The sequence below is a fragment of the Taurulus bubalis genome (genome assembly GCF_910589615.1).
Source record: "Taurulus bubalis genome assembly, chromosome: 12".
NCBI classification, from domain to species: Eukaryota; Metazoa; Chordata; class Actinopteri; order Perciformes; family Cottidae; genus Taurulus; species Taurulus bubalis.
The window spans coordinates 18,693,072-18,706,631 of NC_136600.1; the positions used below are offsets into that span (position 1 = coordinate 18,693,072).

The window sequence follows — 13,560 nt, forward strand, 5'->3', positions numbered from 1 at the left end:
TGAAGTAGACGGGCTGTAAACTGACAAGACAAAAACGTATGCTTGTTACTAAACTGGGATTTTGTTAAATAAAAGTTGCAAAACTGAAGAAGGACGTGGTTGTGGACAGTTCGTTTTAAGGGTGCAACATCATTTTGGTGTTTCCGCCCGGTCCAAGCAAGTTTTCAGCCGAAAAAGTGTGTTTTTGGAGCAGATGGCACCACGGATGAGGAGTTGAGCCGAGCTAGCTTGTAATGGCGGCTAGCAGCAGCAACCAGTTCATGACGCAGCAGCAAAGACACACGGAGGTAAAATAAACAAAGCATTCTTGCTTTCTTCAAGCTGTAAGTTTATCCAAAGACTCAGCAAATATGGACAGTGAGTGGGAATCGCTACTGGCTAAGGTGGAGGAAAAGCTTCTCACTTTATCACTAAGAGATCTCACTGCAGTAAGGGAGGAGCTAGGACTTCGGCCCAGTGCTGAGATCAGATCTTCTTGTCGGCTACTGAGAAGGCTGATCCTAGGTCACCTGGAGAGTGAAGATGTTACTGGTGTGGAGGATGTAGGACTCTCAGAGCTTTTAACCATGAACGATTTCATTGATGACTTGGACCAACAGACTAAAGCCTGGTTTATGGTTCTCCGTCAGGTCGACGGCGTACCTACGCCGTCGACGCAGACCCCTACGCCGTAGCCTGACGCGCACCTCCAAAAAATCCTAACTACGCATCGCGTTGACACGGACCGTAAGCGCTGTGATTGGTCCGCTCAGAACGTAATTTCCGGCAGTTGCTTTTTCCCAGCCTCGACCGGTTTAGTGGTCGTACAGAGCACCTCCGCAAACGTCTTCTCTGTCGCCTGCGCTTCAACATTTGCAATATCAGCATTTGCTCTTCAATATTGATGAGCTCCAACTTTAATGCAGCCGCTCCAACTTGGTCGCCATTGTTTACTGTGACCAGAATTCGGCTATAACCCCTGAAACCACACAGCCACACAGGCACACCCCCCTGGCGGCATGGCGGTAATTGCAGGCAACGCGTTCCCTCGACGCAGAACTTCGAATGCTCAACGACGGCGTCACGTCGACGGCGTAGGTACGCCGTCGACGTGACGGAGAACCATAAACTAGGCTTTACTTTGCTGGTGGGGAGAATGTATCAGCACGTGAGAAGCAGAAGGGTGGACAGCCATGAGCAGCTACGTCGCGCCCCCTGCACTGCACCTCAACCAGCTTTGTCACCACGGAGGCCAAGCCATGTAGCAGACTCAGAGAGAGACTCAGTACAAGGCAGAAACAACGTGAATCTGTATCCCATGTACAGGAAAGATATTAAGATTACTGGTCAAATTGGTGAAATGGGACAAAAAGACAAACTGAATTTCACCAGCCTTGAAAGACAGATTAAACGTGGACTACAAAAAGGCTATGATGAAGGTGAGATTGTAGAAGCAGTAATCCAGTCTATTGTACCTGAAGTCAGATTAAAGAGTTATTTGGAGAGCAGACAAGAACTATGACTGAACTCTTTAAGACAAGTCCTTAGGACTCATTTCATTGAGAAAGATGCCACAGAACTGTATCATTCACTGACCTGTGCTGTCCAAGAGCCAAAAGAAACCCCTGTGCAGTTTCTAATTCTCACTATGGACCTCAGACAGAAAGTTCTGTTCGCATCAGAAAGAGCCAAGGTAGGGCTGAAGTATAACCCTGAACTTATACAGACCCAGTTCTTGCATACATTGGTGACAGGATTACAAGACAATGCTGTACGTTCCGGTATTAAGCCTTACCTGCAGGATCCATCTGTACCAGATGAAGTGTTCCTCGAGAAAATGAGCGCTGCTTACAGTATGGAACAGCAACGGAGAAGCAAACTCTTTTCTGTCTCTAAACAAAAAGTAGTGAGAGTGGCCATGGTTCAAGAGGAGAACACTGAAGTTGAACAGTGTAATGATGAGAAGAAAAATAAAAGCCACACAGCTAAGCCCAACACCGTACTGGAGAAGCTTGATGCTGGTAATAAAGTAATCTGTGAAGCTTTGCAGAACCTCACTACACATGTTGCTAGTCTCAACCAAGGCCATACAAGAAAAGAAGAAGACAGACCATTTTAAACTATGCAGAACAACTCTGGTAGTGCTGTACGAAACCCAAGAAAGTGTTCTGACTGTGAGAAATTAAACCGTGAGGGCCGTTGTACACACTGTTACAAGTGTGGCAGCAGTAAACATCGGGTCATTGGATGTTGAAAAAGAAAAGATATGACTGCCAGAACAGGCAAAATAGAAGTGGCTGATGTTAAGTTGGACAATGTTGCTATACTAACTAGTCAGACTTCATTGACAAGAAAACAAGAAAGAACAGCAAAGTTAGTGGGAAGCAAAAGTCTTGTCCAGTGTAACCTTGGTGGAGTTCAGACTACAGTGTTATGGGATACAGGATCCCAAGTTTCTATTATTGACATGGACTGGAAAAAGAGACACTTACCAGATGCTGAGATTCGACCTGTACAAGAGCTCTTTGATGAGGGAAAATTGGATCTTTCTGCTGCAAATGGTACAAAGATACCATATGCAGGATGGATAGGAGTGGAGTTCAGCCTACTAGCAAACAAGGACAGTGAACTACTAGTGCCGCTATTGGTGACCACTAGCCCACTTGCAAAACCAATAATAGGGTTCAATGTTATTGAAGAGTTAGCACAGACTAGCATATCTGCTGACAGAACAGTGGAAGGCAAATTTGTGCACAGTCTTGGATCAGCCCTGGATGTCAGACAAAAAACAGCAAGAGCAGTTTTTTCTGTTTTGAAAAAGCAGGAAGGCTTCTCCGAGAGTCAGATTGCAAGGCTGGGAAGACAGGATCTTATTATCCCAAAGCACAAGATGGTAAAGGTGGTCTGTGGGAAACTCAACAAGAGCATATTGAGGGAGCAGTATGCAATACTGGAACCGAATGAAGATGCACCATGGCCTGCTGGACTGGATATAAAGCAACCGTTAGTACAGTTACCCAGTGAAGATAAAGCTATCATTTTAGTTGTGATTGAAAACAACACAGAAGATGATATCTGACTTCAAAACAGAACTGTACTTGGCTGGTTGTATGCTGTAGATGCTGTAAAGGAAGCTGAGGAAAAAGCCACATCTGATCCACAAAAGGAAAATGCAGGTTTGAGTGAAAATGAACAAATAAAACCATGTCAGAAAACAACAGTCAGAGGTTTTAATGAAAGTAAACCTGAAAAGCAACTCTGGGACCCACCTGTCAATCTTTCTCACCTGACATCAGAACAGCAACACAAAGTGACACAGATGCTGAGGGAAGAGAGTGAAGTTTTCGCAAGGGATGATTGGGACACTGGATGTATTCCTGATCTACAGATGAAAATACGTTTGAAAGACGACATCCCAGTGACAAAGACATACAATTCCATCCCACGTCACCTGTATGAGGAAGTGAAAAAACAACAAACAAATGATCTCTATAGATTATATGCATCTAGAGAGAAGCAAATGGGGTGTAGAATACATTTTGGTAATAGTTGACCACTTTACAAAGTTCGCACAGGCTTGTGCAACACCAAATAAGTCAGGCAAGACAGCTGCACGCAAGATCTTTGATGACTTCATTTTGAGATTTGGCTTTCCTGCCAAAATTCACCATGACCAGGGAAGAGAATTTGAAAATGAGTTGTTCAAGAAACTGCAATGCTACAGTGGGATAAAACATTCAAGAACGACTCTGTATCATCCCCAGTCTAACCCAGCGGAGCGATTTAACAGAACTTTGTTGAGTATGCTTCGGACACTAGAAGAGACACAAAAACCTAACTGGAAAGACTATTTGAACAAAGTGGTTCATGCATATAACTCCACTGCCCATGAATCAACAGGGTTTTCCCCTTTTTTCTTGCTCTTTGGTAGAGAGCCTACCTTACCCATTGATCTGATGTTTCCCAGAGAAGAAGCAAGTCCACAGTCTCATGCTAAATATGCTGAGAAATGGCGAGAGTCAATGCAAGAGGCCTATAACATTGCACAGGAAAACATGAGAAAAGCTTGTGAAAGAGGACAAAAACACTACAACCAGAGAGCATGGAGTTCTGTACTTGAGCCTGGAGACCATGTACTAATCCGGAACCTATCCGAGAGAGGAGGACCAGGAAAGATCCGAGCTTATTGGGAAAACAAGGTGCATGTGGTCAAAGACAGAAGAGGAGCGAACAGTCCTGTGTATGTGGTCGAACCTCTGGATGGAGAAGGTAGAGTGAGAACCCTCCACAGAAATATTCTGTTACCTTGTCCTTACCTTACTGATGGACAGAGCACCAAAGATAATAAAGTAAGAAATGAAGATCAGAAGAAAGAAAAGGACAACACGCTAAAACCAAGAGTAAAAACTCAGACTTACCATGGAGACTCTGAGAGTTCAAGCGGGGAAGAATATGCTTTTTGGGTGCCTGGACATCGTCAAAAGACTCACCTTAACGCTCAAGCCCCAGTCTTCAAGTCCACAATGAGACGACTTTCCAGAGTAGAAACTCAGGCTGAAAGACCCATTCAGAACGAAAGGAGCCAGCCACAAGAAGAGGACACTACTCAGGACAGAGGTCAAATGGAGGAGACAATGCCTCAGGAGCAGGAGATGAGTCAACACTCTGATGCTGAGGAAGTACCAGAACCAGAACACCAAGTGTATGAAGAAGATACAGTGTCTTCAGAGGACGAATATGAACCTGAGAGAGTCAGACGTTCTACAAGGACACGCCAACCAAGATGTATCCTTATGTATAATGAGTTAGGGAAACCTAGTTGTACACACCTGTGAAAGGAATGGAAATTAAAGTGTTTGAGTTCATCAAAAACACAGCTAATGTTAATTTGAATATTCATATTTGTTTGAATGATATCTGTTCGGTAATACAGTTGCAGTAAGTCATAAGTCATTATTCAGAAATCCATTTTTGGAAACTGAAAAAAAAAAGGTTATTTGCAGAAAAGGTGGTGTTACAATGTAACAAGGTGACACAAAAGGTATTCTGTAAGTAATAGTACTACACATTGAAGCATGTATAATGTTAAGGTACATTAAGTACGTTGGAATGATAGATATTGCCAAATGTGACTTAATGGATTTGGGAGGCCTGCCAACATACCTATAGATTAAGACAATACAACCAGACAGGAAAATAAATAGTTGCCTATCTATCCTGTAGTCATGCTGTGATAGTCATCAGATGTGTAGCTATTGACATGTATGATTGTGTAACTGTATACTAGTCAGTACTCATCTCATGAGGTTCAAAAGTGTTATCTGGTCGTTAAACTAATGTTGCAAACTCATGAGGGGATGAAAAGGGTGACACCAGGGTGGGGGTGCGGCGGCGCGGCGGCGTTAGAGCACGGATCATGACAAATTGTTTAAACATATTGGTTTAAGTCACCCACCCTGTAGGCCTAGAGGTAAAGGCTAAACCACAGTATCCTGAACACATCCATTGGAATAGAATGGTAAGAACAATAATTACAAGTATACATTTTCACTATATACAATCAATCATGAACCAACATTCTTTTTTTGGCCTGAACAAGTCCTTCAAGTACTCGTTTGCGCTTCTTAGCCCTGTGTCTTTTCATTGCAGTCTTTTCTGCCTCTACCTCCTGCTTCCTTTTGTCTGCAGCAGTTGATGTTGTGGGCTGACAGTCAAGCACCATCCTCCTCTCTCTGGCTATGCGCAACTTTATTTGTCTCTGGGCCTTGTCCCTTGTCCCTGCTGTACTGATGTTGCTACAGAGCTTCCTGTCGACTGCCCCGTACTTCACTCTGCTGTCTGGACTGCAAAGTGTACTTTACCGTCTGGATGGCAGAGAATGTAGAAATGCTCATAGATGTGGATCTAGAGTCGATGACATCCCCCATCAGGTTGAACGATGCCTCCACCAAGGGACCGTGAAAGCAGTAATTTGTGATCTTTGGAAAACATTTTTTACCTGGAACACCATGACATACTCTTTCAAGATTGGCAGCACTACTGTGTAAACACTGAGGTGCAGCTCAGTTGTGGTGGCTTCATGCCACACCTTCTGAACCACCCTCCTCTTCCGCTCTTTTCCCAGCTGTGTCATTCCTGGAAAAATCAAGGGCTCAATTAAAAACAAAATACAAATGCTAAAAACTAATTTGGTTAGCATAGTCCATGTAGGCAATAACAGAACCAAGGAGAAACAACTGTGATGAGTTACCTTTTTTGCTGAGGTCCTCATGAAAGGACCGAATCTCTGCCTGTGCCCTTTCACTGACGCTGTAATCAGCAAACAGCTGCTTCAGGGGGTCCTTGTAGAGAGCCTTGTCCTCCTTGTCCATGAAGCCATAGTAAAGGACTTTGTAGGCAGCCTCTTAGTACAAATAGCAACATCGTACGCGAATAGCCAGCGGTGCTGAACAAACCTTTTTGGGACTGATCCAGGAATGCTCAAGATGTTGCATATTTCTCTGAGGTACGTCAACTGAGACAGGATCAACGGTTTCCTTGTCTATGTTGAAGTAGCTAACCAGGATGGAAAGCACTTTTTTGTTCCCATTCGTAGTGCTCTCATCCAGGTTGATCGAAAATGGATACCTCTGCATGTTGCCGAAGATCCTTTGCGAAAACGTGTACCCCAATCTATGCACCATTTTGTATGCTGCTGATGTGCGTGACAGTTTCAATCCACTCAGAGCTACCTTGTCTGAAGCTAGAGCCTGAGCCAGCTTTAACATCACAGGTGCAAAGGTAAACGGCAGCGAATGTTCAGCAAGAGTAGCGAGAACCATCGCCTACACACAAAAAAAGTGATTAGTTTTCATTGGTAAACCCTGTTACTGTATGGCTTAATATTAATAGACTTCCACTATTACTAAACAGCTGTGATTTAACTGCAAGCTTGTGTCACGGATTCCCCACCATATTAAGTGTTTTCATCCTGTCTGTCAGTTCTAACCACTCTCCTGTCATTCCAGATCCTGCCACTCACACCTGATTACCCCTCATCACCGTCACCTGGCCTTCACGCCCATCTCACCTGCAGCCCGTTCCCTCATTAGCTCACTATTTAGGTCCCCTCACTTGCATGTGTCCTCTGCCAGATTGTCTTGTCCATTGTGCCGAAATGCTCCAGCGTATCGCTGTACGTGCTGCCTACCTGTTCTGACCCTGTTTTTGCCTGTCTTGCCGACCTTGGATTTTGCCTGCCCCTTATCGGATTTGTTCGCCTGTTTGTTTGATCTCCTGGTTTTGACCCTTGCCTGAATACACGACTAAAGAACTTTGCCTGCCACCTGCCTCTGAGTTGTGCTTGTGAACTCGATTGTCCACTGTGCCTCACATGTTGACTTTGAAAATGCTGGCATGTACTATAATGTTGACTGGAAAAATTCACCCTGTGACTGTACTTCACTAAATAGATAATCTTTCTATTGCACATGAATTTAGCTCCAATAAAAGTTAAATGATTTAAGTTACATTGATCCATGTTTATTGTCCTTACAATATTTACAAAATGTTTATCAGTTACTTTTACTCCAACGTTTTGTTTGTGCATGTATCAGTTTTTGTTCTTTCTCTTTAACAGGAGTCAGATCACGAATGCGTATAAGGTTCTAAGCAGAATCACATTCAACGAATACTCTATATGCTCCATTCCCATGTTTGAAGGAGCATTTATGACAAAAGAACAAGATAATAGAGATGGATCATGTTGTTGCTGCAGGGCGGTGCTTGTCTGGAGTTTGAGGTTTGCAATCTAAGCCTGAGTTTCAAAGAAGTGTGTTGCTGGAGCTCGCTAATAGTTATTATCATGGTGTCGTCAACGTGGATTATAATGTCTGTGTGTGTGTCCTGTACTCTGCCACAACACCTGTGTGTGTGCACAGGGCAGTCTGATTACAGTTGTGTCTCATTCTCATCCTAAACACTGGTTTTCAACAGACAAATTACATTAAGAGAATCAGAATCAGAAACCGTTTATTTGCCAGGAATGTTTACACAAACATAAACATTAGACATGAGACGTTAGACGAGACAAACAACTATCAACGACAACAACAGTGCAATGGGTATTAAATTAAGTATCAGATAAAGTGTAATATGTCATCAGGAAAAGCACAGTAACTTTTTCCATTCATTATTGGATTATTATTACACCTTTCCCAAGGCCCTGATATTGTGCATGCTGCATTGGAGCACTTAATGGATTTGAGCCATCCCGTGTTATTATTCATGCCTGTGTGTTTTATGATGTCAAAATGTTCTGCTGTGAAAAAAAAGGGATTTAGATTCATCCCTTAGATGTATAGATTTCTAAAATATTGACATGCCATTCACTGAGCCTGCTGCAGCCACAGCTGGGTGCCAGGGTTGTTGTTTCACCCTCTTATCTTTTGTTGCATTATTATTGTTGTTCATCATAAGTGATATAAGCATCATGCAGGCCAGAAATAAACTAGGCTGATGTGTTGATACAGGAGAGCCACATTCCTGTTTATGGACACAGGGATGTGATTATCACGCACACCTGGATAAATAGTTCCCTGTAGCACAATGGTCAACTAACCAAAATAGCGAAATATACAATAATACATGCTGTACCCCAACATGCACACAACCTAACGACGACCTAAGCGTATTGCCTCACTTCCGGTTACCACCTGTCTGTTATCCGATAGCGTACTAGTGACTGAACAAAGGAAGCAGAAGTCGAAGCAGCCCACTGGACAGCACCAGCTCTTCACGTGTCTGACCGGTTCTCCCCACTCAGCTACACACCCGCTGAGAAACCAACTTTGGTTATCGGCAGCTCCATAGTCAGAAACGTGAATATGACGAAGCCAAATGTATTTATGGGGGAAGAGCGGGCGACGTTGAGGCTTATTTCAAACTACTGGCCAAGGATAAACTTAAATACAGTAAGATTGTAATTCACGTCGGCGGTAATTTAATTTCGATATGCGTACACTAGGCATAAGGTTGTTTTTTTTTTTTCTCGACTTCCGACAAGAACTGTTGATAAAAGTGATTTGACGGTGTTTTTTTTTTTTTTCTCGGCTTCCATTATTTTATTTTGAAAAATGCTCGTTGGAAAACACCAAAGCGGTTGAATTCGGTGAAGCGGTGAATTCCTTTTGGTTCTCCAGGTTAAATGTCACAATGATACTATACATACTTGGCTTGTACGGTGGCGTTGGGACATAGTCCTGCGCCTGTCACACCAGTGGCCCGGGTTCGAGACGCGCCTGGGCCACACCTCCTTGTCGGGTTATTCTCCGGAGCATTCTCTAGAGTCCATGCCCGAAGCGGGAAGTAATCTGGTGTGTGTGTCTAGCTAACCCCGTTCAAGGTGGGTTTCCTGGTCGAGTCAGACCAGCTTTCCCCCACAATTCGCAATCAGTCGGCCTGATCAGCTGGCGTGATTGCCCAAGTAAGTTGGCACCCAGACCGTGTATATATGTATGTACAGTGACATGGTAAGGTATATGGTATGTGACACTGTATGTATTCCAGTTCGCACTGAATATATACCAGGGGGTAATAAGACAGCTTACGAAAAAGACTTTTATTTTAAAAATATAAAATTTTATTAAGTATACATTATTATTTATACATCATTTATTATATATATATATTTTAAATATATATATATAATAAATAATTATTATAATTAAATAATTATATATATAATATTTATATATATAAATATATTTAAAAAAAGAGTTGAGATATAATATATATGCAAATTACCATGAACATTAAATATTACCACTATGGCTCCTGTAGTCCTTTTTATGATAAGTACAGACTGAACTGAAACATGTTTGCTGCAGTAACCACACAACCATAAGGCAACATATTTCAACTAAACCTAGCAATGTATCTGCAAATGAATCTGTGGAATTTAGTGAAATAATAATAAACACAATAATAAACACGCAGGAAAGATTATATAAACAAAATAAGTATACTGGCAATTATTGTATATTCATTTTGTTGAATAAAATCCAGTGAATCTCCACTAAAAAATGTTTTTTTAAAAACATATTTGAAAGTGCTTTGAATGTAGCAGCGTGTTTTCATTGTTTTGCAGGTCAATAGGAGACAAACAGGTTCAGTCAGAGGTTAAACCTTATGAATAAATTACGACAGTCTTTTGGTAAACTGAGCAGTGTTTGCGCAGCATTAAGCGGGAGTTGACCATCTTGTACTGCCTCTCACCGTAAAAGGATTTCATCCAGTCTAAGAATGATACAACCACCATGTGAGGCTCATGATTTATCGATGCAGAAGTTGTGGTACAGGTGAGTCCTCTCGCCCGCCCCTCCCAGAGATTCCGAGTATCCCCAGTTCCCTATTTGGCTGTTTCGGTCGGTTTGTGGGCGGGCTGGTTTTTGTGTGTCACGCCCACAGTGACGTGATGAGAAAAGTTCGTACGGGAGGGACACACACAGGAGCAGCCCGGTCTGAAGACTGCTAACAGCAGCAGCTACAGCGGACGAGCAGCAGAGAGACGGAGGGAAGTTCTTCAAACAAAGGGAGCTTCATAAAGTTAACTTTTATTTATTAATTTATGTGTTTGAGTCGTGTTTATTTCTATCACAGATGAACGAAGTGACGAGAAGCATGTGCACATTTGAGGACATCAGAAATCAAGAGCATGGGGTAAGTTACTCCTTATTCACATGTTTGTCGCTTTTCTTTCTTATTTAATGGTGAAGATAATGTTAATAGTGTTTTTCAGTTGTTCAGTTTACTTCCTGTATGGGTGCATTATGTTTAAACAAGCAATGTCTGAATCATGCAGAAATGTAGAGGTAAAGAGCTCAGTTGTTATTTTTGTCCACTCTGATTTGTGGAACTGCTGGTTCCTTTTTCAGATTCAAGATATTTCACTTTTTGTTTATTTTCTTGTTTTTCTTTGCGTGACTCTTCTCAGTTGTGTTGCCTCTATTAGATGATCTGTGTGATTGCTTGCTTCTGTTCAGGCTTCATCTCCTCTAAGTGGTGTATTTACTATTAAGTCTCCGGCCTGGTTCTAATTAAAGTATTAGACCCTAAACCTCCCAAGTCCCAACACACATAGACAGCAGCTCAGATTCAGTCCTGATAACATCTGTGCCTGTCACAGTTGCCTTGTGCCCTCATCATTTAAGGGCTTACAGTTGCAGTTGTGACAGACAGGGAAGGCAGCTCCAAACCTCTAAACACTTTTCTTGTGCAGTGGATGCACCACCTGTGCGTGAGACGTTTACTGAAGCAAGATTAAACATTAAGATAGGGTTAGTATTACTCATGAGTTCTTCATGTCTTATGCTCTGTTCCTCTCTTTTATATGTAAAGGGAGATGAACTCAGTGTTGGCATCTCAACAACGTCTGGAGAGGAAACTAAAAGATCTCAACATGACGTTGGATGAGGAGAAACAAACACACACCAAACAGAGGGACCAGGTAAACAATCTTCACCTCAAAATGCGTGTCATATTTGAATTTACTCTTTGTCATGGGAATACATCAAAATCAAATGCACACACTGAAAAAAACTATACTTTAATCTCATCCTGTGTTGCAGCTCACGCTGAGAGTGAAAGCTCTAAAGAGGCAGGTGGACGAAGGAGAGACGGAGCTGGAAAGGATGGATGGACTGAGGAGAAAGGCCCAGAGAGACATGGAGGAACAGATTGAGCTCAAAGAGGCCTTGCAGACCAGTCACAGCCGTGGAAATTGAGCTCAAGTAAGCATTTCCTTTTCTTTGTATCCAATTTTGTCTCTCATCCAATCTGTTACTCACTGTGCGCTTATGCAAGACACTTTCTGGCAGCCACATTTTCCCAGCAGTTTGTGAGAGTGAGTAAGAGAGAGAGAGAGATCTCCTCCTATTTATGTCACAGAATGAATAAAACTGCACGTAAATGACGTTATTACCAGCAATTCCAGATTCCTTTTCGGTTACACACAATTAACAGGCACCTGGTTGAGATTCATAGAGCACCCTGAGGTGCAGTATTTCACAATGTGATGTGTGTAAAACAAATCAGAAATCACTCACTTGTGACAAGATATTTAATTAGACTAAAAAGGCTCATTACTCATGTACCACAGGGGGAATTATATGACAGACACACTCCCACTAGTAGCAAGGAAATGCATGTGGTTCCCTTTTATTGTCAGCAGAGGGAGCACTATGCCCACCTAATATTTGTGGATAAAGCAACTGTGAAATAAAGTGGGTTTGAACAGTTAATGATGACATTGGTAAAGTCAATGATGATTATGTGTCACAGGAGAAAAACCCAGGCAGCAATGCGCCCAGCTTTGGATTCATCAACTCTAAGTTCAGATGATGACGACAGCCTGTATGATCCCTCCGCCATCACCTCCATCCTCACTGAGAGCAACCTCCAGACCAGCTCCTGTTAAAACGGCACTTCAGGGGCAGGATGAGAGTGGGGAAACATAGCACTGTTAAGGAAAAACATGGAGGGGCGTGTAGGTTGCTTTTTAGACTGGGAGTAAAGACAAAAGGCAGAATGGTACACTACAGGCAATGACTATGGTACACTACAGGAGGGGTGCACAGATCTGGGATTTAAATTACATATCATAGCGATTTCAGGGTTGATATTTTGGGTCAAGCACTTACGGTACCAAGTCTGGCTTTGACTGAACAATCAAAAAGACTCTATGTTGTCAGTTTACTTCCCTGTAGCATCAAATGACTGTGCTCACAAATTCTGTACCCCAGCATGCACCCATAGGTAGAGCTACTGAGAAACATGGACCAAACATTCACATTGTGTGCATTCATGATTATAAGCAAAAACACACTATCATGCTGGTTTTTGGTTTAAAAGTAACATTTCAGTATTGCAAATTATTCATATTGAATGAAATCTGGAGTTTGTTTCCGTAAAATAAAATATATTTTCTCATGTTTTTTGGAATATGTCACTTGTGTGTTTATTCCTCCGCCCAGACTTTATTGTCACATGGTACAAAGTCTAGGAATTCAGAATGATAAAATATGATACCTAAAGCACAATATGAATTACTCTAAATTTGATAGAAACCTCCTGTTGGTGTGAAGGTTTTTATTATTTGTGTCTTTATTCACTGTATCTGAAACAGTTTCCCGGTAAAAGGGCAACAGACCTTTGTTTTGTGAGTTGTATACTTTTGAGGACAGAAGTGTCCTTTGTCAGAATATCTCATAATTTACAAAAGTGGTTTTCCACTTTTCAATTAAAATCATGGCCAAAATATCATCCTGTCAAATGATATCTTTACGTGTGTTTTTGTAGAAGCTGCACAATTTCTATGCATTCCTTTATCGCAAGTCACTGAAATATATGCCTTTAAAAAACAATGTTGTAATCCTTATCTACATTTTTTTTGTAAAATGTAACTATTTCACATTATAGATTTTTTTTTTAGTCTTGAGTTTTGAATACAATTGGAACAATCACATGGAGCGCTAATAACTGCATACAGTTTGATCAAATGTAATCTTTCTTCTTATTTTTTTCAGAGAAACTGGTAATGGTACT

At 41.9% G+C, this 13,560-nt stretch overlaps 1 protein-coding gene across 2 annotated transcripts; it reads left to right on the forward strand.

The window, feature by feature from the left end:
* Positions 1-10,331: 10,331 nt before the first annotated feature.
* LOC306744851 (cingulin-like) lies at positions 10,332-12,944 on the forward strand. Of its 2 annotated transcripts, XM_079227546.1 has the most exons (4): positions 10,332-10,677; positions 11,356-11,464; positions 11,586-11,747; positions 12,298-12,944. In XM_079227546.1, exons 1-3 carry the CDS (start codon positions 10,673-10,675, stop codon positions 11,739-11,741), a joined length of 270 nt encoding a protein of 89 aa, XP_079083672.1. In that variant the 5' UTR covers positions 10,332-10,672; the 3' UTR covers positions 11,742-11,747; positions 12,298-12,944. The 2 variants fall into 2 exon arrangements, with proteins under 2 accessions (XP_079083672.1, XP_079083673.1); XM_079227547.1 differs by lacking the exon at positions 12,298-12,944 and having other exon boundaries at positions 11,586-11,748.
* Positions 12,945-13,560: the final 616 nt, after the last annotated feature.